The 25192-nt window shown below is 49.6% G+C and overlaps 2 protein-coding genes across 4 annotated transcripts; both read left to right on the top strand.

Annotated features, from left to right (window-relative positions):
- The first annotated feature begins 205 nt into the window (after positions 1-205).
- Tmed9 (transmembrane p24 trafficking protein 9) lies at positions 206-4713 on the top strand. Its single transcript, NM_001009703.1, is given in 5 exon segments — positions 206-393; positions 549-649; positions 1993-2118; positions 2742-2888; positions 3859-4713. Coding segments are annotated over 5 exon segments (708 nt in total). The 5' UTR covers positions 206-209; the 3' UTR covers positions 4009-4713.
- Positions 4714-6795: 2082 nt separating this feature from the next.
- Positions 6796-15259, top strand: B4galt7 (beta-1,4-galactosyltransferase 7). Of its 3 annotated transcripts, XM_087591236.1 has the most exons (7): positions 6796-6924; positions 8627-8788; positions 10509-10871; positions 12577-12802; positions 13729-13812; positions 14078-14182; positions 14573-15259. In XM_087591236.1, exons 1-7 carry the CDS (start codon positions 6875-6877, stop codon positions 14726-14728), a joined length of 1146 nt encoding a protein of 381 aa, XP_087447362.1. In that variant the 5' UTR covers positions 6796-6874; the 3' UTR covers positions 14729-15259.
- Positions 15260-25192: the final 9933 nt, after the last annotated feature.

Genomic DNA, 25192 nt, shown 5'->3' with positions numbered 1-25192 from the left:
GCTAAATCAAAGAAAATCCTCCCATTTTGGAGACCCCAATCCGCGTCCTGTAGAAACCCGCCCCAATCAGATACTGCCGCGCATAGGCGTGGTGTATCTAGGGACTTGTAGTCCACGCGGCGGAACTCGTAGTCCCGGCAGGCACCGCGGTAGCCTCCGCAGGTCTACGTGGCTCGGCAGTCTGCGCCTGCGCAGGCAGGTGGGGCAAGATGGCTGCAGTGCGAGGCGTGCGAGTTGTCGGAACCTCACCTGGACTCTTGCTGGGGAGAGGGATGCGGGCCTTCCTGCTACTGCTGTGCCTTGCAGCCCGCGGAGGCGCGCTCTATTTCCACATAGGAGAGACAGAGAAAAAGTGCTTCATTGAGGAGATTCCGGACGAGACCATGGTCATCGGTGCGGGGGCGAAGGGAAGCGTTTGGGACAAGTCCGTGGTACTGGGGCGGGGGGATGCAACCCGTTCCAGGTAGCTAGCCTGGCACTGTCCTTTCGGCCGCAAACTCGGCACCTCTTTGAGCATTTCTCATCTTCCCTTTTCTGCCTGTCTCCAGGAAATTACCGGACGCAGCTGTATGACAAACAGCGGGAGGAGTACCAGCCAGCCACTCCTGGGCTTGGTATGTTCGTGGAAGTAAAAGACCCCGAGGACAAGGTGAGCTGCCCCTTACCCGCTCCCGGCTCTGCGTCAAGCAAGCTCCGGTACTTCTTTGTTAGTTTCCGTATCCGTTCGATCGAGAAAGATAGTTGGTGTTGTGCGAAGATGCTGGATCTTCTCCACGAACTTGGGCCGCGGTTGCAGGACAGGTGCTGTTCTCAACTTCTCAGTGACTCCCCCAATCCAGTTACTGGCCTTGAAGCACTTCCCTAGTCTGTGAAATGGAAGCTCACTTCCTCTAGCGATAAGTGTATTAATTGCAGTGATGGGTATTAAAAAGTTGGTAATCTTTTTTTTTTTTCTTTTTTCTTTGTTTTCGGAGCTGGGGACCGAACCCAGGGCCTTGCGCTCGCTAGGCAAGCGCTCTACCGCTGAGCTAAATCCCCAACCCCAAAAGTTGGTAATCTTAAAGGTGTTATTTAGGCCTTAATTTCATAAACCAGAGCACGTTCCAAAAAGGGGTACCTTTCAGGTTGAACAAATAATGTTTTAAAGACAAAAGCAAAATAGTTTTGTTGTCACTAACCATCAGTGTAGTTGTAGAAGTTACTTGTCATCACCTTTCAATCCCAACACTAGGGAGGCAGAGGCAGTCAGATCTCTGTGAGTTTGAGGCCAGCCTGATCTACAGAGTGAGTTTCAGGACAGCCAGTGCTACACAGAGAAACCCTTGTTTGGAGAAACCAAAACAAGCAAACAAAAAAGCATTTGTAGTTCTTGTTCAGAATCAGAGTTTGATTCCCGGCATACACATCATGGCTCACATCAACTCATAGGCATGGACATGAACCACATATAATAAGGCAAAACACTCATACACATAAAGGAAAAAAACAATATTTTTTTCTTTTCTTTTTTTTTTGGAGCTGGGGACCGAACCCAGGGCCTTGCACTCTCTAGGCAAGCGCTCTACCGCTGAGCTAAATCCCCAACCCCTGGAAAAAACAATACTTAAAAAAATTAACAGACATTAAAAAGCAAAAGCAACAATAACAAAAACCCTGGTAACATGCTGTTAATTGCAGCCCTGGGAAGGCAGAGGCAGGCCAGCTCCACGTTAGAGGCCAGCCTGGGCTACTAACCCTGAAAGAGCTAACAGTGGATACGGAGCAGTCCTTCTGGGGAGCAGTCACTTGCCAGCCTGATGTCAGACCCTTCAACCCTGCCCCAGATAGTTCTCCAGGATCGTTTCATAATTGCAGCTGAGTTCCTTTGGATCCGTTAGTGCTGGGACATGCCCAGCTCTTCTTGCAGACTTTTGTGGTACTTGGAGCCTTTATCGCCATTTTTTAAACCTCCCCGCAGCAGCACTGACTGAGATTCCTCCCTGTTATCTGTAGGTCATTCTGGCCCGGCAGTATGGCTCTGAGGGCAGGTTCACATTCACCTCCCACACCCCCGGTGAGCACCAGATCTGTCTTCACTCAAATTCTACCAAGTTCTCCCTCTTTGCTGGAGGGATGCTGGTAAGTGGATCCATGGGCGACCAAAGGCTTTCAGGCAGCATACCCCGCTTAGGACTGGGGACTGGTACTGTCAGTGTGGCAGATACTGGATTTTGTGCCTTTTAAAGCCATTGGATTTCCAGTGGACATACAGGGCACAGTGGCTGATCAATTTGTATAGCCGTCCCTTATGACCTTAATAGTGTGCTTCTCTACAGTGTATACATACCTTGCCGTATACTTTATTGTCTCTAGATTACTTACAATCTCTAATGCAGCGTTAGTGATATATATGACATATGACTTGATCGTGAGAATGACCAAAAAGTCCTCATACTCAGTGCAAATGTGCATGTTTTTTGAGTCTGTGTTTTTGCTTTTTGAAGTTTTCCTGGTCCTCAGAAGCCACCGATACAAAGGACAAACTGTATGAACGTCAGTCAGAGCGTGAGCCCAAGCTCATTATGTTTGCTTGTCTACCTGGGGCCCCATAGCATTGAGCGGGTCTCAGTGTGTGAGCTGAATTTAAAAAACAAAACAGAACAACAACAACAACAAAAACCCACAACAACAAAGGAGAGAGAGGAGCTGCTGCTAGTCGAAGGCAGTGGGCCTGCCTCACCTTCTCACTCTTCCGTCCCCAGAGAGTTCACCTTGACATCCAAGTGGGCGAACACGCGAACGACTATGCGGAAATCGCGGCCAAAGACAAGCTGAGTGAGCTGCAGCTGAGAGTCCGACAGCTGGTGGAGCAGGTGGAGCAGATCCAAAAGGAGCAGAACTACCAGCGGGTGAGTGCCCGGCCAGCCAGCGGCAAGCTTGTCAGACAGGAGTCGCAGGAAAGATTCGTTATGGAAGCCCATATCATTTACCTGTGCCAGAGTGCAGGTCTAAAAAGTCCATTTGTAATCGAGCCACAGACTTGGAAAAGCCTGACATCACAGTAAATCACAGTGACAAACAGGAGAACATGGTAATTAATACCAGCACTTTAGGAGCCGCTGTAAAGGTTCTGGGTGCCCCCCAGAATCAAAAGCCTCTGAATTTTTCGTGCAGGAACCAGATAGATATCATGAATGAATTGTAGTTGACCGGCAGTGACCCGTCTAAACAGGAAAAGTTACACAGTGTCTGCTACAGCCTCCTTGCAGTAAAGGCAGCCCTGAGACTTTAGCTCCCCGCCTTACCCTTCCCCAGTTTTTTTAGTTTTTTGAGACAGGGTTTCTCTGTGTCCTGGAACTTGCTTTGTAGTCATGGAACTGGCCTTGAATTCACAGAGATTCACCTGTCTCTGTCTCCCGAGTGCTGGGATTAAAGGCATGCACCACCACTGGCTGATATGAGACCACATTATAAAGAAGGAAAACAAACACAAGCAGAAAAACCGTAAACCAAACAAACCTTGTCCAGCCCACCAGTTTTTATTCTGAATATATGAGCAGATTGAAAGAACCAGACAGAAGTCCACACTAAGCACTCCAGGACACCACTGTCACTTGGAGCTGTCACCACCACCTTCCCTCTCCTCTAGGTATCAGGAAGGGTCAAGTGAGGACTGTATCTGACAGATGGACAGACAGACTTAGGAGAAATGCATTAGTCTGCCGGCAGTCATCTGACTGTTGCCGCCGAAGGTAGTCCCCACAGGCATCTGGCCACACTTTGGGCAGAGTGGGTGGCCCTGGGGCATCTTTGCAAGCTGGGAACACAGTGGTTCCAGCAGTCTTGAACTACTAAGCCTTGCCATTTATTTCCCAACAGTGGCGAGAGGAGCGCTTCAGACAAACCAGCGAAAGCACCAACCAGCGAGTGCTGTGGTGGTCCATCCTACAGACTCTCATCCTCGTGGCCATCGGCGTCTGGCAGATGCGGCACCTCAAGAGCTTTTTTGAAGCCAAGAAGTTGGTGTAGCTGTCCCAAGCCTCACAGGCAATCTTTCTTCCAGGCTGTGGGAAAAGGACCTGGAGCCAGTTCCTCTCTGGGAGGACAACTGGTTTTCAGCCATAGATGTTCTGGAGGAGAGAGGGACTGCAATCATGTCCCCGTTCCTCAGGCTCAAGTGGAGGACGGCAACCGGCTGGCTAATGCTAAGCAGGCAGTGGGACCAGCCTTCCCCACCTCCACCTCTGGACCTTCTGCAGTAATCACTCGGGGGCTGGTGATGCCCTTGGTGTCTCAGTGTTACTGATCAGGGATGTGGGTTGCTGTCTGGGGTAGGTTTCGGGAGGGACGTGGGTGGGCCAGCAAGCTGATTTTCCTTGTCTTCCTTTGTTAATGTGGGATTTTGAGCAGGTCAGGGTGCATCAGTGACTCCTTGCTATTCCAGAAACTTGCTTTTCCTGCCTTTGGCTTAGAACCAGCCTGCTAACCTAAGGTGTGTTTGTGTGTCAGTTTAAGGGCGTGGAGGGGTTGCAGTGCACGAAAGGGGCCCAGAGGTTGATTTTAGTTTCTCACGGTTGTCCTTTTGGGGCTTGAGCAGCCGGTATCAAACCAAGCAGAGACTTTGGTGCTGGTTGGAGACAGAGCCTACAGAGTCTTAGTTACTGAGTTTATTTTCAATGAGTGTGGGTTTGTTACATTGGTTTCCCAATTAAAAAAAAAAAGATGAAGAAGAAAGACTTGTCCCGTGCATGGTTACTCTCGGGTGTGATGGTGCATGGACTCAAGAGAATGGAACAAGGCCAGACATGGTGTGCACAACTTTAATCTCAGCACTCAGGATGCAGAGGCAGGTGTACCTCCGAGCCTGGTCTACAGAGCAAGTCCAGGACAGCCAGGGCTGTTACACAGAGAAACCCTGTCTGGAAAAAACAAAAGGAGAGGAAGGGAAGAACATCTTCCAGTGGGCACAGGGCCTCACATTCCAGACGAGTCTTCACCTGAACGTCGCGCTCTCCATCCTTGCGTGTTTCTCGTAGCAGGCACGAGGTGGTGGGTTCCTCTGAGTCTGCAGAGCTGCTTGTATTCTTCTCATCGGGGCTTGATGGGGCTTTGAGAGGGATACCCGGAAGCCAAGTGCTGTCCTTACCGCACTCATCGAGAGTACTCGGGCTGAACATGACCAATAACTGAACACTGGTTTAAAATGAGTCAATTTGGGTTTTGATGTAAAATTTAGTTCCTTGAGATTTAGAGGGACAGGTCACATGACTGTCTCATCACCTCATTGCCCTACCTAATTGGTCTCTGCAGGAGGTCAATCCTGCCTTTAAGATCTGCCACATCAGACTGGAGACATAGCTCAGTGGTTAAGAGCACTGACTGATCTTCCATAGGTCTCGAGTTTATTTCCCAGCAACCACATGGTGGCTCACAACCATCTGTAATGGATTTGATGCCCTCTTTTGGTGTGTCTGCAGACAGCTACAGTGTACTCCTATAGTTAAATAAACCATATTTTTAAAAATGTTAGAAATACCAAGTCATATAAAAATTGTCCAGATTCCGCCTTAGAAATCCCTGAGCTGTCAAGATGAGGCTGGGTGAGAGTGAGTAGACTATTCCACTTTCTGTTAGGGTGTGTTATCAACTCCATTACCATTTCCAAAGAGCTAGGTATGCTGGAGCAATGTGGACCTGAAAACAAGTAGTTCATAGACAGACCCAGGTCCCCACCCCCCCCACACACACACACAGGCAGAGACAGTTAACTTGGTAAGTTTCTGGTGTGGGATGCAGAGCCCCAGGGTGAGAAACGATTGAATTGTATGTGTCAGGGTTTGGTTGTGGGGAGGGGAGTTAAAAACAATTAACTTCTCAACCAGTAGTGAAGATCTACGTTTAAACAATATACTTGAGATCATTGTGCTTGGAAAAACGATTATGCAGACAAATCCTGTGCCTCGGTTCTTTCAACTTTACGGTGGAAATAATACCTATTCCTAAAGACTGAATTTTTATTTAGTAGTAAAGAATTTAGAATAATAATGACTAGCACAAAGTAGGACTTAATAACTGCTAGGTACTTATTAGAATATTGAGTTTTGCCTGAAAGAAGAGCAGTCATTGAGTCTAGTAACCGCTTCTCTTCTCCCAGGTTGGAAGTGGCAAAGCATGAGGGTCAGTCAGGGAGTGGTTAAATTAACACAGGCAAATCGGGAGCTCCACTTCCTGTTCCTTCAGTTCTCTAGTTGGACGACAGCATTTACACGGTAGTGACTGTGCCAAACACGCACCAAATGGATTTACGTTTCCTACAATGACCACACAGAGTAAGAACAATTCATGTACCCAAGTGCTGAAACAGCCACAGAAAAATTGACTCGTCTCAGCCTTGTTGAATTATCAGAGCAGTGTTTGAAGTACAGTCTTCCGAGATCAGCTCTGAATCCTGAACTGGATCTTGTGCTCCAAGTGTACATGTTTACTCTGCTGGGCTGACCGTAGGAACGCTGCGATGCTAACAGCCTTCATTGGGAGGGGTTGGGGGGAGGATGTACCTTATCCCAGATGTGCTGTTCTGGAGTACAGGTCTAGCCCCAGCTAGTCTCTTGCTTGTTTGCTGGCCTTTGACTTGGGTGAAGGGAGGGAGTTCCCTTTCTTGTGACATCCAGTGGGTCCTTGTAGGTAGTGAGAAGTTAGGTCCCCCGCCATCGTTTTGATTTTTCCAGGCAACGGAACCGTATAGGCTGCGGCTCTGAGGTGCAGCCGGCGCGGCCGGAGGAACGGACCGGGCGGACCAGGGGGCGGGCCGGGGGCGGAGACGCCGCGTAGGCTGGGCAGGCCGGGCGGCGGGACTGGGGAGCCGGAGCCCCATGTCCTGCTGTGTCCCGCCACGATGTTGCCCTCCCGGAGGAAAGCGGCGCAGCTGCCCTGGGAGGATGGCAGGTGAGCGGTGGAAGCCGGCAGGAGCCGCGTCCCCCTGAGTGCCATTCCTTTTCCCGGCCTCCTGCAGAATCTAGCAGCCCGACGCCGTCGCATCTGGGTTTCTGGGGGTCACCCTGAGTGTTTGTGTTTCTCTGAGGGGCGTCATTGGCATTGTCTCCGTAGCTCTCTTTTCTGCGCGTCCCTGTGTCTGGGCTTCTGCCTCGGGTTCTCTATTAATTTTTTTGTTTGGACCTCGAGCTAGTCCAGTTGTTCTCAACCTATGGGTCGCGGCCCCCTTGAGTTGCGTAGCAGATGTTTACATTACGATTCGTAACAATAACAAATTTGCAGGTATGGAATAACAACGAAATTTATGGTTGGGGGCCACCATAACATGAGGAATAGTATAAAAAGACTGCAGCAGCAGGGAGGCTGAGATCTACTGATCTAGCCCCTTTCTCTCATGTGTCATTTGTGTGTTTCTGCATCTATGTTTTCATGCAGCTGCTGATTCTGTTCACTTCTTACAGCGGATCTCACTGTGTTGTGGTGCTGAGGGTCTTTCTTTCTTTCTCTCTTTCTTCCTTTCTTTCTTTCTTTTTTTTTTTTTCTGTCTGTCTGCCCTGTCATATCTATGTGACTTCAGATCCCGTCCCTTTCCTTCATGCTCTCTCATACTTTGCGGCTGGCAGGGAAGATCACACCAGACAGAGCTTCCTGTGTTCTCTTCCTGGTTGGTTAGCCATTGCCTGTCTTATACTAGACACACCCAGTATTCATTTCGTGTTCTGTTGTACTTATGTGGGCCCTGCTTTGAGTGTTAGGTGTGAGTCTGGCTCGAACCTGAGTTTAAGATATTTCTCACTGAAACAGAATGGGGGAGGTGATTTTCCTGCCTAGATTTATGGGGGCATTACACTTTAGGCTTGAAATATGCTTCTTGTCCCCATTTTCTTTCCCCAGACACACGTTGGTGCATATTCACTTAATGAATGGCACATTTGCTAGCTATTGTAAGACTCTGAGCTTTAGTGGGCACAATTTTGGGGGGGGGTTGTTTTTTGTTTTTTTCAGATTTGGTGTTAAAAAGTGACAGTAACATAATATTATGTCCAGAAATAGACCACTTGATTTTTCTGACCTTGGTTATTCATCTCTGAAAATGAATATCATCATATTTGGAAGTACTCATTGAAGAATGGTGAAGATTGTATATAGGGAAAATAGAGGAGAGTTGCCATCTTCTCATCATTTTCTATTATTGTGTTCTTAGAAAAATAGATTGATGTCCGTTCTGCGCTTTTGACACAGCAGCATAGATCCGAACAACAAATATAAAGTAGTGTAGTAGCCGGGTCGTAGCGCTAGCACGAGCCTGCTTGGGTTTGAAGCGCCCCTAACTAGCCTTAGGCAGTGATTGATAAAGGAGAGACCGTCCCTTTTCTAAATCGTTCCTGAGAACCTGAGTGTGGGAGCAGCCACGACTGCAGTTCTGGAGACTACCACCAGGTGGCACCAGCAGTATCTCGGTGTTCAGTATCGCTAGAGATAGAATTGGGACCCTCAGTGGTTTTGGCCTTTAGAGCAAAGAACGAGAATGAACTTTGGCACACGATCTTCGTAGAAGGGGCAGGTTGCATTGAAGAACCAGCTTTAGAAAGCATATGGACCTTCCAGGCCATGACTTACTCCTGGATAATGGTCATTGTTTATTCCCCCAAAGGAGGCCTTTTACCCATTGTTCACCTTGTAAGTCTCAATCCCGATCCCAGAAAGAGCCCAGAGTGCAAGAAGGAATCTGTAAAGGTTCCAGGCTTGTGAGACCATTTGCAGGTCTGGGCTCTACTACTCCACAGTGGAAACCATCACCACAGGACAGTGGGGGGTAAGTCAGAAACCCTGTGAGGGGAACCCTATCAGCCATCTCTCAGCTGCATGTGGGACCTGGGCCTGGCTTTAGGGCTGCTGGCTTCCAGATTTGCAGTTGTGTCCTTAAAGAAAGGCAGGCATGGATGTGGCTCCAGTGTTTGCCTTGAAGCATGCTTGGATTTTTTTAACCCTTTCCCTAACTCAATTGATGAGCTCTTTTCTGTCTGTCTGGGCCTGAGGCCACCAATGAAAACCTGACATGTTCTGCAAGTAGGACCATGCAACCCATCTCATGCGAGTGCTATAAAGAGGAAAGGAAGTACCAGGTACCCTGGGAACACAAAGCAGAGAGTGTGGCGGGGGCAGTGATGGGTATGACGTGGACTTTGACCTTGAAAGATTGGTAGAAGACTGCCAAGCAGATAAAATAAGGGGATATCTCGCAGGAGAAAAAGGCGTGTGGGGATGGGCTGTAGCAGGAAGGCGTGTGGCAAGTGGAAAGGCCTTGTGTTACCCTGAATGAGAGTGAACGGTTATGAGAAACTGGAGATTTGACAAAATCACAGAGCGCCTCGACAGTGGATTCTGCCTGTTAGACTAAGGGTTTGGGCATTAATCTTGCAAGCAGAGGCAGAACATCGCAAGGACCAGTAGACAAGACCATCACGGGCGGTGAGCTTAGGAGGAAGCGTCTACAAGACCTAAGAGCCAATTCTTGACCCTTAGAGGTTATAAAGTAGGTTCCTTTGCTGGTCACTTGGGCAGGGGCAGGGGGAGCTGGAGAGGAAGCCTCCTTAGGTTCTTACAACCTTTCCTGGTATCCCCAGAAACTTCCAGAAGGGGGACAAATGTGAATTCCACTGCTTCTTTTTTGCTTCTTTGGTTGTTTTTGAGATAGTCTCACTGCGTAACCCAGTTTGGCCTTGAATACAGAATCCACCCTGGCCACTTTGTAAGGCTTTTCACCTGGTTTTTTTTTTTTGTTTGTTTGTTTGTTTTTAGTAATTGTTAAACTAAAGAGCAGTTTACCAGACACCCAGTGTCTGAGATATTTAGTGTTTGACCAGGTTCTTAAATTAGAATATAGGTGCTGAACCCTGTCCTTTCTTCATCTCGTGCTATGGATTATCCTGTGCTCTGCCACTATCCCTTTAGACCTTACACTGGGCAGTTTTGAGCTTCCTAGACTAACTATTTGCAGTTTTGCTTGGGGCTTATTGTTAGTACACACCCATTCTTGGGGGCGCTTTCTGGGCACCTTAGCAGCGCAACAAAATAACATTTTCTGCTGGGATGGATTTTCTGGAGAATAAGTTTGGAATTTGGAAATCAGTGGTTGTATCTCTGTAAGCTGGAACCTCTCCCACTGGCTCAGGACTTGAAGATTCTGTCCTAGGGAGACACAGATATGAAACAATGAGCCCGTCCCTTCCTCTGAGTGCTCCACCGGGACTCCAGCAGGATGCAAGAAGTCATTGAATGACTGGGGCAGCCCTGACTGCTCTGACTGGTCTGAGAAGGTCCCAGCAGGTAGCACGAGTTGGGCCTACAGAGGCAATAGCCTGATCACGTGTGGAAGTAGCATGCGCAAAAACATTAAACACCGCTTCTGCACTAATTCCCGGTATTCAGGGGAGGCCAGTCATTTGGGCCTACATGTGAGGAGGCCAGGGAAGGGTCCTGAGAGGATCTCAGCTAGCCCCGTTCACCTGACCTCCTTCCCGCTCTTACCTCAGGGCCAGGCTGCTTCCTGGAGGCCTCCGCCGGAAATGCTCCATCTTCCACCTCTTCATTGCCTTTCTCCTGTTGGTCTTCTTCTCCCTGCTCTGGCTGCAGCTCAGCTGTTCTGGAGATGTGGCCCAGGTGACCAGGGGACAAGGGCAGGAGACCTCGGGTCCACCCCGAGCTTGTCCCCCAGAACCGCCCCCTGAGCACTGGGAAGAAGATGAGTCATGGGGGCCTCACCGGTTGGCAGTGCTGGTGCCCTTTCGGGAACGCTTTGAGGAGCTGCTGGTCTTTGTGCCCCACATGCACCGCTTCCTAAGCAGGAAGAAGATCCAGCACCACATCTATGTGCTCAACCAGGTGGATCACTTCAGGTGAGGAGCAGCTCCTGAGCCTGCACCACTCATCCCGGTGCCTCTCTCTCCTTGCCCTCAGTTCCCAGTGCCTGTCCCTCTCGCTCGCTTAGGGCTCGGGCCTGTAAGGGACTACTGCGAGTAAGGGCCAGATGGTGGGAGGAGGAGGCCACTCTGACTGGGTATAGTGGGAGTGGGGTGGGTCCTGGTCTAAAGTCTGCTTCAGAGAGAGAGATCACTGTTTGTGGAATGTTGAGTAAGGATATTGAGAAGCAGTGATGCAGGGTTTCTGGAGGAGCCTGCCTCAGTCCTGCTGTCTCCACTCACCTCCCAGCAATCCCTGTCCCAGGATCTCTGGGACTGTCTCTTCCACTGTAGCCTTGGACTCTTCTCCCCTCTCAGGACAGTGCTCCCTCTGGCCACAGGGCCCCTTTTCTGCACATCTCCTCCCCCTCTCAGGACAGTGCTCCCTCCGGCCACAGGGCCCCTCTTCTGCACATCCCCTCCCCCCCTCAGGACAGTGCTCCCTCCGGCCACAGGGCCCCTCTTCTGCACATCCCCTCCCCCCCTCGGGGCAGTGCTCCCTCCGGCCACAGGGCCCCTCTTCTGCACATCTGCTCGTCCTCCTCACGATTCATATTAGCACATAGACACTCAGAGATAACTCCTCTTAACAGGCAGTAGATAAAGGTGTTTGCCACCGGGGCTGGGGATTTAGCTCAGTGGTAGAGCGCTTACCTAGGAAGCGCAAGGCCCTGGGTTCGGTCCCCAGCTCCGAGAAAAAAAAAAAAAAAAAAAAAAGAACCAAAGGTGTTTGCCACCAAGCCTGGTGACCCCACGTGGTGGAGGGAGAGGCCTGACTCTTACAATTTCTCCTTTGATGTCCACCACTCTGTAATTTACTGATATTCTAAGTTAATGTCTTAAAAGAGGGGTTGGGGATTTAGCTCAGCGGTAGAGCGCTTGCCTAGCGAGTGCAAGGCCCTGGGTTCGTCCCCAGCTCCGGGGGAAAAAAAAAAAAGAGGGAGCCAGGAATGGTGGCACCGCCTTTAATCCCAGCACTGGAGAGGCAGAGGCAGGTGGATCTCAGCCTGGTCTACAGAGCGAGTTCCAGGCTAGCCAAGGCTATACAGAGAAACCCTATCTTTTAAAACAAAACAAAACACAAAAACAAAGAAAAGAAAGGAAAGAAAGAGAAGAGAAAAAGAAGGAGAAAGACTTCTTTGATATATCCATTGCTGTTACCCTACTTCTTTCTTCCTTCCCTTTCATTTTTCAAGGCATTCCCCCTCTGCCTCTCTGTCTCTCTCTGTCTCTCACTGTCTCTCTTCCTCCTCTTCCTCCTCTTCCTCCTCCTCTTCCTCCCAGCTTCCATATAATCACTCCCTCTGGCTGTGTCAAGTTCCACCTTAGATGCTGCCTGTCATTCTGGCCCTCCTGGCCCCGTGTCGATGAGGATCGATACCCACCTACCCTGCCAGTTTCCATTTCAGTGCCTGGCTTGACTTGCTTGAGAACAGGGATTTGTTTCTCACTGCTATTTCTTTCATGAAATTTTGAACATTTTCTGGCATAAACCCTTGTGCGGCAAGCTGAGGGGACAGTGTTGTACAGTGTAGTCAGTGCTGGGTGGTGACAGTGAAGAAGCTCTCATGCGTAGCCAGGGCTCGAGTTAGGTTGATGACCAAGCCTGCTTCGTCTACCTGGCATCATTTACCTTGTGTAGGTTCAATCGGGCAGCACTCATCAATGTGGGCTTCCTGGAGAGCAGCAACAGCACAGACTACATCGCCATGCACGATGTGGACCTACTCCCTCTCAATGAGGAGCTGGACTATGGCTTCCCGGAGGCTGGGCCCTTCCATGTGGCTTCCCCAGAGCTCCACCCTCTCTACCACTACAAGACCTATGTGGGTGGCATTCTGCTGCTGTCCAAACAGCACTACCAGCTGGTGAGGCCCAGCCCCACACGCTCTGCTCGCTTGCTGGGGATCCTCCCCATCATGGGTCCAGGCCGGTGGGAGGGTAGAGCAACCTTCCTGGGGCCCAGCACATGGAGCCTTGCCGGAGCCTGACAGGGGATGTGCAAGGGAACCAGGAGTGAGTGCATTAGCCAGGGGGAGCTCTGCTGTGACCACAGAAGTCCCAGTGTCAGCTGGCCACAGGCAGCCAGAAATGGGAGAGCCTACAGAACCTCCCTCCCTGCAACGTTACTGGGTCTTCCTTTGTCTTCCCAGGCCTCGGTGCTGCTACTCTACAGTCCTCTTGTGCGAGAGGCTGTGTAGCTACAGCCTGTAAAACATGGCCTGGTTGGTGGGAGATGGAGTCCTTCACGCCCTAGGAGTCTAGACAGGAGTCCCACACTAAAGCACATTGTCTCTGGATGGGACCCAGGCACACAAGTGGGGAGGAGAGGACCAGAGTGGCTTTTCTCTGTCCTCCATGGCTGAAGCCAGTTTTGTAGATGAGGCCCCCCAGCAGATGCCAATCAACAGTGTTAAAGAGCCAGTTGTCCCTCAAAGACAGGAAGAGACCTGGGCAGTGCCATCTCAGGAGAAAGGGAGTTGAGAGGACATGAAAAGTAGCAGTCAGCAGTCTTTGCCCTCTGAAGAGAGCCCACACTTGAGACACTAGTCATATACTTGTTCAACGCCCTGTTAGAAGCAGGGTAGGACTAAGACGTGCTGAGGCTTCCCCTCGACCCCATGCTCCCACCACAGAAGTGAGGGGACCTCACAGCGCCCTGTATCCACTCAGAACAGTCAGAGCAGGAAGAAGAAAGGGGGCCGGCTGGCTGGGCTCAGACTTGGTTCTCCCGAGCAAAGTGCACCCCTGGGAGGAGGGGGCATGTGACAGACACTGCCTGTCTTTGTGTCAGTGCAACGGGATGTCCAACCGCTTCTGGGGCTGGGGCCGAGAGGACGATGAATTCTACCGGCGCATCAAAGGAGCTGGTCTCCAGGTAAGGCAGGCTCCTTGCACGTCCCGAGGTTCCCTTTATTGCTGCATCAGAATTCTTGGGGTCCCCCGGGTTCTGATCCCTGCCTTTACCCCGACTCCCGGGTCTCATCCAGTTCTGTGCTCTCACTAGAGTCTCCTCTCCTACAGGATGGCTCCTAAGAGCCTCTGCCTACAGCAGCTAGGAGGATCCCAGAGGAGTTAGTGGTAAGGGCCAAGACTACAAGAGAGGCAGCCTGACTGACGCCTGCATTCTTTGTTCTCCTTAGCTTTTCCGCCCCTTGGGGATCACAACTGGGTACCAGACATTTCGCCACTTGCATGACCCAGCCTGGCGGAAGAGGGACCAGAAACGCATTGCGGCTCAAAAACAGGTGCTGGCTAGTCAGTGGAGTGGTGAGGGATAGGTAGGAACCAATGGGCCTAGTCATTTCACCAAGTTCCCCTTTGGCCAAACGGCGCCTTTCCCCCATGCTGGGCCCAGGCCACTCAACAGGCATTCTCCATAGCACCTTGCCCTGTTTGATGGCTGCTATGTGGATCTAGGCACCATGAATCAGCCCAGACCTCAGAGTCCATGCAGGTTGGGGTGGGAAGGCTTAGCCCCAGTACCTGTATTATCCCACATAGAAGCCTGTGTTTTCCTTACTGAGGGGTACAGGCCTGGGCAGCATGTCAGCCTTGGCCTCTTTCTCTTTAATGGAGACGTGAACAGCTGGTGCCATGAAGCATGGGTTCACGTTCTCTCCTTCTCTTCTTTCTAGGAACAGTTCAAGGTGGACCGGGAGGGAGGCCTGAACACTGTGAGGTACCGGGTGGATTCCCGCACGGCACTGTCCGTAGGAGGGGCCCCCTGCACTGTTCTCAATGTCATGCTGGACTGCGATAAGACAGCCACTCCATGGTGCACATTTGGCTGAGAGCTAAACTGTGAGGAAGCTTAAGCCTCCAGACCTCAATGCTGCTCAGGCTCAGGAAACCTCAGGCCTTAGGCCCAGCTCAAGAGAAGCCTGAAGGAGTAGCTGGCCAGTCTTCAGCAACCTGCTCCCCAGAGCCAGGCCCAAGTCAGGACACAGGTAGACCTGGGATGCTGCTGGAAAAATTTGTCAGAGAGGCTGGAGCTGTGGCTCTTGACTGACCTTCTCTACCCTGCTTACCCTGCTCTGCCTGTCCACCCGTGCTGAGGCCTGAGGCAATGAAAAGGTGGACCAGGACAACCTCAGCAGGGACAAGCTGCTCCTCCGGAAGAACAGCCTCATGAAGATGTAGTCAGAAGCCGCCACATGGCCAGTGCGTATGGCAGTTGCTATTAGGAGACTTAGAACGGCAGAAGGCAGAACACAAGCCCTGGGCAAAGGAGTGGCTGATACTAGCTGTAGCTGGTGCCACTGCGGAGGAACCAGGGCACCAGATCTCACTTTTCAAAAGAAACTAGAATGCTGGATTCTTAAGCAGAATTTCTTGATTTTTTTTTTTTAAAATGGCAGCATGCCCTGTCTCACAGGGCAGTTGACAGGGGCTGGGGTCCACCTAGGAGAGAATGGGGGACAAGAGACGCAAAGAACGGACCACAAGACAGGAGGTCTGATCAAGCTGACATTTTTTAATTTTTCTCAGGCAGAAGTTATACTGGTAGAAGCAGGACGTGGGGTGGGGTTAAGTAACCACAAAGGAATGAGCTTGGCTCAATGAGCAGGATGTTGGGGTGTAAATCGGTTGGCGGGAGGAACAGTACAGGGAGGGTTGCTTAGTGACCTGACCATCAGCGCTAATCGACCTAACGACAAGATTTATATCTGTGTTTTAAATTCAAGCAGCGCTGCAGGCTTAAGGCTCCCAACAGCAGCCCCTAACTAAAGCTTTGAAAAGCTATGCAGGCCAAACAGAATGTTTTATGGGCCACACGTCTGTCACCTTTGATTGACCAGAAGTGATAGACTGGGGTCGGGGGAAGGCGGCAGGTGTGGGTGGGCAGAAAAGCCAAAGGCCGGTTTCCTGTTCATCCCGGCTCATGGGCAGCCCCCTTGCTACCGCTGGGAAGCCTGACTTGATTCTGGCTTTGTCTGGTTGGGCTGTCTCTGATGTGGTGCTGCATCCGGCCTCATTAGGAAATAGGCAGAAGGAAGAGAGGTAACTGAAGAAGTAGAGCCGTAGGACCTGATGGGCTGGGGACAGGACAGCTCAGAAGGGAGCCATGTTCCTGAGGTGGAAGAAACTGCAGAGTCTGTATTCTCACAGCTGGAAGGAAGGGTGGGTGTTGAAGCAGAGCATGGGACTGGGGAGTACCTGGGGAAACCTAGTGTTAATCCTCTAGTTGAGAAGAATAAGACCACTACCATGATTTTTTTTTTCGGAGCTGGGGACCGAACCCAGGGCCTTGCGCTTCCTAGGCAAGCGCTCTACCACTGAGCTAAATCCCCAACCCCATGATTTTTGAGCCGAATTTGAAGCCAGCTTTATTAAATATCGGCCAGGTATCTGTTTTGGCCAAGCGGGGATCGCTGGTTAGAGGCACGTTGTCCTACAGCTCTCTAACTCAAGCTCAGACTGGAAGCAGAAGGTTAGCTCACATCTAGCACCAACATGAGTAGGGGAATGAGCAGCTGTGTAGACAGGGTCCAAGCAAGGCTTGCCTCGCTGGGAGCAGGAAAGAAGCAGTGCACACACACCCAGAATGCCGCAGAAGGAATGGGCTGCGGTCCAGGGCTGAGAGGGTAGAATTCACAGTTGCTTCAAGACTCGGGGTGTCTTCCGCCCTGCTGTGTGCGGTTGGGCAGACTGTGAACCACACAACCTGAGTGTAAGTTCAGCAAGAGGCTGAGATGGACCGGGCAAGGCTTCGGGTTCCATAGGGACAGAGCCTCAGCCACTGCATTGAGAAGCACAGAGCCGTGGTAGCTGAGAGCTCTAGTCCTCTCATCTTGGATTTACATGTCCCCTTGAGCAATTACTCATGCCTCCTGGGGGTGGTGGACACAGATGTGACAGCCAAGCCCTGAGCTCTGCATGGACCTGGCATGCAGAAACACCTGAAAAGGGAAGGGTCCCGTCTACCTGTTCTGGGGCTGTGGGACCAGAGGAGGGCCAAGAAGAGGCTCTCCAGGCCCACATTCCCCTTGGTTTCCTCCGCACACTGTCATTGTGCTGTGGATGCCCCTGGCAGGAGCTGGTGGGCATCCCTGGCAGGAGCTGGTGAGCATCTCTGGCAGGAGCTGGTGCAGCCCACGTCTGTAGCCTCCCTTCCTTGCTCTCTATTCTCCCCCTTTCCTGGAGGGTGGAATAGTCCTGGAGCCTGGTGAGCCAAGGCTGAAGCAGATGAATCTGCCTCTGTGTTTCCCTTTCCTGCGTTACGCACTCACGGTCAGCAAACATTCCTGATCTGCTACTGGGGATGTGCATAGACTCTGCCAGGACATAAGCCTACTAGCCAGTGTGGGTGTGGGAGCACTGACTGTCATTCAGAGGGCCATCGCCATCGTCACCTCTCTTCCTGTGTTAGGGTTCCCTAGTGAGACGGCTGATAGAATGAATGACATGTGTGGGACTTAAAGTGACTTACAGGCTGAGGCCTGGCTAGTCCGACAATGGCTATCTGCCAAGAGTCTAATAGTTGCTCAGTACACAAGGCCGGATGGCTTAGCTGGCCTTCAGTCTGTGGTGGAATCCCAAAGGTTCTAATATCAGCAAAGGAATACCTCAGCTGCTGGACAGACTAACTTACCAGCAAGAGTGAGGACAAACAGGCCAAAACCAGATTCCTACTTTTACTTAGGCTGCCACCAGAAGGTGTGGCTGAAATTCATGGGGGGGGGGGGGTTCCTCCTAACTCAAAGGATCCAGTCAAGAAAAATCCAGCTGAGCGTTGATGGCCCAGACCTTTAATCCCAGAGGCAGGCAGATCTCTGAGTTTGAGGCCAGCCTGGTCAACAAAATGAGTTCCAAGACAGTCAGGGCTACACAGAGAAACCCTGTCAACAATAAAATAAGAAGAGAAAAATCCCATACAGGTGTGCCCAGTGGCTTGGGTTTTAGTTAATTCCAGATGTTAGTCAATTTTGCAACCAAGAGCAGCCATCACACTGCCTAGGAGCTAGGGGCCGTTTATTTTTGTATATTGAGGCATAAACAGGCAATAAAGAGGCTTACCTGACAGGCACCGTGGCTTGGGATCGGCCTCCCTGGTACCCACCCCCAGAGCCCGTGACAGGTGTCCCAGCCTCCTTCTTTGAACACCTCCTGCTTCTCCGTGGGAGAAGGCATGCACGGAGGGCTGCCACTGCCCCACCTCTGGGAAGAAAGCTGGCCACAGGAGGTGCAAGGCTCTTCTGCCTCAAAGAAGATGATTGTTTTGACTGCTGGGGAGGGAGTGAACTGAGGGACTCTGAAGAGACATCAGGGTGCCCCAGAGTGTTGCACAGTGAGAGGCTATACAAATCTGTGGTGGGCTCATTGGTGGAGCAGGATCCTGTTGGAATGAGGAAAGCTTCCAGAGGGGTGAATCTACACATACGGAGGGGCTGGAGAGAACACTAGGATCAGGAGCCTGGGAGTGGTTGTTTGCACCCCCCAGACCCTCCAGAATTAGGGAGCTGGGCAGAGGAAAGGCTGGGTTAAGTTGTGATCTGTGTTGGCCACACTAAGCAATTTATTTTTTATTCCAGAAGTGCAGGGTTTTCTTTCTTTTCCTTTCTTTCTTTTCTTTTCTTTTCTTTTTTTTTTTAGTACAGAATAGATTTTATTCAGGACATGGGGAGTGGGGTTAAGAGGGTAGTAGGGCAGAGAAAGAGTAGTAGAGAAATAGAAGAGTAGAGGAGTAGAGGCCGGCCATGAGCACGTGGAGAGAAGGGGGAGGGGAATGGGGAGAGAAGGGACAAGGGGAAAGAGGGTAAGAGCAAGAGAGCAAGGGCAAGAGAGAGCAAGCAATGCAGGGTTTTCTCACAGAATCTGGGCAGATTTCAATCCGACAGATCATTTGAGGTTTAACAATCCAATGTAAGGGCTGGGTATGGTGGTGCATGCCTTTAACCCCAGCACTTGAGAGGCAGATCTCTGAGTTAAAGGCCAGCCTGGTCTACAAGGTGAGTTTCAGGAGAACCAAGACTTTGCAAAGAAACCCTGTACCGCAAAACAACAAAAAGGACCCGGGCCGGACCGCAGGGTGGGTTTTGGAAGCAATGCAGCCGAGAAGACACAGTGAAGTGGCATGGAGGGAGATGCGAGGTCCCGAGTCAGCAGCTGCTGCTCCTGGCTCTCACAGGGTTAACTGTACAGGCCAGAGCCCTCCTCGACAGTGTGCACTCCTCAGTGGACCTCCACAACACCAAGTGGATGCACACAGCCTCTGTGTCCTCCCTTCCCCTGTCGAACAATTGAAGTTGATTTTGCTCACGGTTCTAGGGGCTCAGAGGTTCAGGAGTGTGGTGCTTGCACCTGAAGGCCTTTTAAAAAAAAAAAAAAAGTCTATTTTTTTCAGCCAAGTACTGGTACAAGACTAGACTCAGCACTAGAGAGGCTGAGGCAAGTGGAGGTCTGTGAGTTCAAGGCCAGCTTGCTCTATGTAGTAAGTTCCAGGACAGCCAGAGCTACATAGGGAGACCCTTTCTTGAATGCCCCCCCCAATTTAAAAAAGTTTTTTTTCTATGATGTGTGAGTTTCTAAATTCCTTGACAATTTCATGCATGCATACAATGACTATATATTCCCACTACTAACATTGTATCTTCTTTTTCTAACTTGATAACTCACTAAATCCAACTGGTGCTGCTCATATGTGCATGTGGGTGTTGGGAGGGCATCCACTGGAACACGGGAAACCTCCCATTGTCCATACCCTCAAAGAATGATTCTTCCCCAGAAGTTACCAACTACCAAAACCCCCTCAGCATGAAGGAGACTTGGAGATCACCCACCCTGTCTGTGGGTGAATTTTAGCTGGCTTGATCTTGTGTAGGTCTTGTTCTATGCCATGCCCGGAAAAGAGCATTTCACACTACTCCAGCCCTTGCAGTCTTTCCTCTGCCTGTTCCTCAAAGTTCCCCTAAGCCTGGGCTGGAGAGATGGCTCAGTGGTTAAGAGCACCGACTGCATTTCCAGAGGTCCTGAGTTCAAATCCCAGCACCCACATGGTGGCTCACAACCATCTGTAATGAGATCTGATGCTCTCTTCTGGTGTGTCTGAAGACAGTGACAGTGTACTTATATATAATAAATAAGCAAATCTTTTTTAAAAAAAAAGTTCCCTAAGCCTTAGCAGGGGTGAGGAAGGCTAGGTCTTATAAAGACAGCCCATTTAAAGCTGAGCGCTCCATCTGGTCTTCCTAGCATTTCGACCAGTTAGTATGTGTGTTTGACATATATGACACATATTTGACACATTGTGTGTGTGTGTGTGTGTGTGTGTGTACACACACACTCACACTCACATACACTCACACATATGACAATTCCACAGTGTGGCCATTTTGCAAAATAACACTAACAGCGGCAGGTTTTGTCCTAAGTAGTACCAGACATGAGATCCCCCTCCTGTGAACCAGAGAGTGGTGAGTTACTCCGTAACACTCAGGCCAGTATTGCACCAATGGACACATCTTCCCCGGCAGGTCAGTATTGTGGCATGTATTGTCCAGCACACATGTACCAACCTGCATAGCACCTCTGACACTAGCACGGTGGGGAGGAAGTTTCCCAGTCCTTTAGAGCCAAAGTGTGCGGTGTTCTTCAGCAATAAGGCCTTATCGTGTAGCTATGGCTGTAACCATTGTTGTTTCAGAGGCTTCTGGGGCCTCCCTAGCCAACAGCGGGTAAGGAGGAATCTCATGCCTTCCACTCCAGTTACTGTTCAGGGACCCGTGCCTGCTGCCACTGGCATTGTGTGCACCTATGCAAGCTACCCGTGTAAGCTCCTTCCTTAAAGTTACATTTTGAAGTCAGCTTACTAAATAGTGGGTTTCATAGCATCTTTTCACACGTCCTTAATTTAGATTAGCACATGCACTCCATCTCTGCCATCGCCACTTAACCCTTTAATCTCTGCTATTCCCCCATTTTTATCACATTGCATGCATTCTACTATCCCTCCAACCAACTATATTTTCCATTCAGTTGTGAGCTGGTGGGCTTCCATATTGGCTTTTGTTTGTTTTTTTAAGAGGGTTTCTTGGGGTTGGGGATTTAGCTCAGTGGTAGAGCGCTTGTCTAGCAAACGCAAGGCCATGGGTTCGGTCCCGAGCTCCGAAAAAAAGAAAAAGAAAAAAAAAAGAAAAAAGCAAAACAAAACAAAAAAGATAGGGTTTCTCTGGGTAGCCTTGGCTATCCTGGAACTCAGTCTGTAGACCAGGCTGGCCTTGATCCCACAGAAATCTGCCTGCCTTTGCCTCTCAAGGACTAGAGTTAAAGGACTGCAACACCACACTCGACTCCCTTTGGGTCAACCCTGCTTCTACCCGATTTCCCCATATTTCTATTCTTTTCCTTGCCTAAACCTTTCCACCCACAATATTTGTCTTAGGATTTCTTTTTTTTTAAAGATTTATTCATTTATTATATATAAGTACACTGTAGCTGGGAATTGAACTCAGGACCTCTGGAAGAGCAGTCAGTGCTCTTAACCGCTGAGCCATCTCTCCAGCCCTTGTCTTAGGATTTCTATTGCTGTGATGAAACACCCATGGCCACAACACAAGTTGGGAAGGAAAGGGTTTATTTGGCTGACACTTCCACATTGCTGCTCATTATTGAAGGAAGTCAGAACAGGAACTCAGTCAGGGTAGGAACCTGGAGGCAGGAGCGGATACAGAGGCCATGGAGGGGTGCTGCTTACTGGCTTGCCCCCTCCCCCCAACCCCTCCCATGGCTTGCTCCTCATGGTTTGTTTAGTTGTCTTTCTTATAGAACCCAGAACCACCAACCCAGGGATGTTCCCACCCATAATGACCTGGGCCCTCCACCATCGATCACTAGTTGAGAAAATGTCTTACAGCTGGATCTCATGGAGGCATTTCCTCAAGTGAGATTCCCTCCTTTTGTATGCATCCAGTTTGCATGTCAAGTTGACATAAGACCAGACAGTTCAGTAGTCTACCTTTCTACTTCCCCCTGATCTATCTAATCTGCAATGTCCCCTTCCCTAACAGTCCCCACCCATCAGTAGGCCCTCTTTAGGCTCCTGGCTTCCACCTGTTCTCCACATCTATCCTCCACACAAGACAGAGAAGATGTGCCATCTCTCTTCCTGGGCCTGAGTTACCTCAGTGTAACTGTTTCTACTTCTGTGGTGATTTGAATGAGATCGGCCCCCATAGGCTCATACATTTGAATGCTTGGATCCCAGTTGGAATTGTTTGGAAGGATTAGGAGGTGTGGCCTTCTTGGAGGAACTGTGTCACTGGGGGTGGGCTTCGAGATTTCAATAGTCCATGCCATACTCAGCTTGCTCTCTCTCTCTCTCCTTCTCTCTGTCTCTGTCTCTGTCTCTGTCTCTCTCTGTCTCTCTCTGTCTCTCTCTGTCTCTTTGTCTCTGTCTCTCATTGCCTCTCTGGATTGTGCTTATGGATCTGATGTAAACTCTTAGCTACTCCTCCATCTCTGCTGTCTCAGCCTGTCTTCTCCATGTTTCCTGATGTGATGCACTGTAATCGTCTGGACCTATGTACTCTCAAGTTAAATTATATATATAATATATCATATATATGTATATGTATATATATTATATATATACACATCTCCTTGGTCATGGTGCTGAGTCACAACAATAAAAAACGTAACCAAGACAAATTCTATCCGTTTACCTCTAACTTTCATGATTTCATTTTTCTTCACAGTTGAGTAGTATTCCATTTGCATATGTACATATGTGTCTATGTGTTTTTCTTATCTACTCGTGTGTGGATGGGCATCTGTGTGAACTCCTCCTTGCATCATCAGCTCCACCGTCAGTATTTTATTTGTTGTATGAATGGGTATTGTATGTACTGTATGTATTTGTTGTATGAATGATTGGGTATTATATGTACTGTATGTATTTGTTGGGTGTTTTGGCTGTATGTATGTCTATGCACTATGTACATGCCTGGTACCAGAGGGGGCATCAGGTCCCTTGGAACTGGAGTTTCAGATGGTTGTGAGCCACCACTTAGTAGATGCCGAGAATCAAACCCAGGACCTCTGGAAGAGCAGCCAGTGCTCTTAACCACTGAGCCACCCCTCCAACCCAAACTTACTGTCTTTGAAACTGGTTACTACACTGGAGAAATGGCACAGTGGTTAAGAGCACCGGCTGCTCTTGGTAAGGTTCAATTCCCACCAACCACGTGGCGGCTCACGACTGTTTGTAGCTCCAGTTCCAGGGGACCCAATGCCCTGACACAGACATACATGCAGGAAAAAATGCACATGAAATAAAAACAATCCATAAAAAAGAGCCAGGTGGTGTGGTGCACACCTTTAATCCCAGCATTGGGAGGCAGAGGCAGGTGGATCTCTGTGAGTTTGCGGCTAGTCTGGTCTACAGAGAAACCCTGTCATGAGAAACAAAAAACAAACAAAAACAAAAACAAACAAAATTCCCAACTAGTTACTGTTAGTCAGGCCATGCAGAGGAAACAAACCTACAACAGAGGAAGCAGTGCGTACGTTGTCTCGGCCCTGGACATGGCAGAGGGGACAGTGTGACCTGTATTTTAGGTCTGTCCCTGTGTGGGAATCTATAGGGAGGTGGTTTCCTACTGACAGAAGAAAAATTAGGAGTAAGATTCGAACCCTAGAAAAATCAAGCTGTATCAAGAAAATGAACAAGGGTGCTAGAGAGATGATGGTTCTGTGGTTAAGTGCACTGGCTACTCATCCAGAAGACTTGGCTTCAATTCCCTTTGGTGCCAGTTCGTTTTCAAGGCTCTGACGCCCGTTTCTAGCCTCTGAAGGCACTAAGCAGGCTAAACACCCACATGCAAATAATTTTAAATAAAAAGAAAGGAAATTATGTCCAACAAGAGCGGACTTGAATACAATTTAATTTAAGATCTACTAGTGTGCCTCAGTGGTTCTTTTTTTTTTTTTTTTTTTGTTCTTTTTTTTTCTTTTTTTGTTCTTTTTTTTTCGGAGCTGGGGACCGAACCCAGGGCCTTGCACTTCCTAGGTAAGCGAAATCTACCACTGAGCTAAATCCCCAGCCCCAATGTGGTTCTTAGCAATCGCTTGACATTCAGAAGCAAATCAGGACAAGACGCTGTGATGCCCATTAGCATCCAGATGCCCTCGCCTCCAGAGTTGCTCAGTATTGCCATCTGTGGTTCTCCTCACCGCCTACCCAAAAGGTCAGCTCACAGGCTTCCCTCCCCCATAGCCCTGCCATTACTGCTGTGCTCCCTCTCTTCTCCCTCCCCCTTTCGGCTCGTGTCCTGGTCCAGTCTGCTGGCCATAATCAATTAACTACTTAATCTCTCTGCTCTGGAATCCACCAGATGCCTCTGGCTGTTCTCGCCCTCATATCTATAATAAGCCCCCCTCCCCAACCACACTTGATAGATGGAAATGGGTTCCAGCATTGGGACAACTGTGGGTTCCTTTGAACCTGACAGGCAAAGGCTTGCACAGCCTACAAGTAGGCCCAGGAAGCTTAAGAGAGTTATAAGCCTCACAAGGACTGCTTCCGAGGTTGTAGAAGTAGTAACAGCTACTGGAGACGGGAGACTCCCTCTTGTAGAGCACATTGCATCCAAAAAACAGAGCTTCTATGAGCTATATCATGCTAGAAGGCTAAGGGTGGTTGATGATGTCACCCATGCTCTCTGTGTGACCCCAACAGATTCACTGGTTCACTAGGCTAGACTTGGCTACAGTCATTTGTTTTGTCAATTATCGGTTTCTTATCTGGGCTAAAGAGATTTCTGCTCACATCCCCCCAGGGAAATTCGTACAACACTCATTTTCCTTTGACTCAATAAGTAGCACAAGCCGACTTCGAACTTGGTATTCACGTGTCCTGTTTCAGCCTCCGAATTCTGGGATTAAAGCTGTGCACCATCATGCCAGGTTACCTGTTGAATTATTTTTTTTTTTTTTTTTTTTTTTTTTTTTTTTTCCACGTGGAGAGGTTTAATGAGAGAAGAAGAGGAGAGGAGAGGAAAGGCCGGCCATGAGCACGTGGAGGGAAGAGGTGGAGGTAGAGAGAAAGGACAGGGAAGAGAGGAAGAGCAGGGAAGAGAAGAGAACAAAGAGCTGTTGAATTATTTTTTTTTCCAGCCTTTTGACAGTGATGAGGAGTAAGGCCATCACTTTTTCTTCGGCAGTTAGATAAGGAAGAGACAGAGGGAAAAGCTGTTAAAGTCAGCAGGGCCAGCTTCTCTAAGAACTCAAAAGACAGGCAGGAAGGGAACATTTATCTC

This window comes from Rattus norvegicus, chromosome 17 (genome assembly GCF_021556685.1).
Source record: "Rattus norvegicus strain SHRSP/BbbUtx chromosome 17, alternate assembly SHRSP_T2T, whole genome shotgun sequence".
Lineage (NCBI taxonomy): Eukaryota > Metazoa > Chordata > Mammalia > Rodentia > Muridae > Rattus > Rattus norvegicus.
This window is presented reverse-complemented; position numbering and strand designations above follow the sequence as displayed.

Excerpts from the sequence above, each read along its gene's own strand:
- B4galt7 (XM_087591236.1), top strand. The coding sequence starts at position 6,875 with ATGTTGCCCTCCCGGAGGAAAGCGGCGCAGCTGCCCTGGGAGGATGGC. Across the intron at positions 12,803-13,728 it reads CCAAACAGCACTACCAGCTG|TGCAACGGGATGTCCAACCG; the intron begins GTGAGGCCCAGC and ends TCTTTGTGTCAG. Across the intron at positions 13,813-14,077 it reads TCAAAGGAGCTGGTCTCCAG|CTTTTCCGCCCCTTGGGGAT; the intron begins GTAAGGCAGGCT and ends TGTTCTCCTTAG.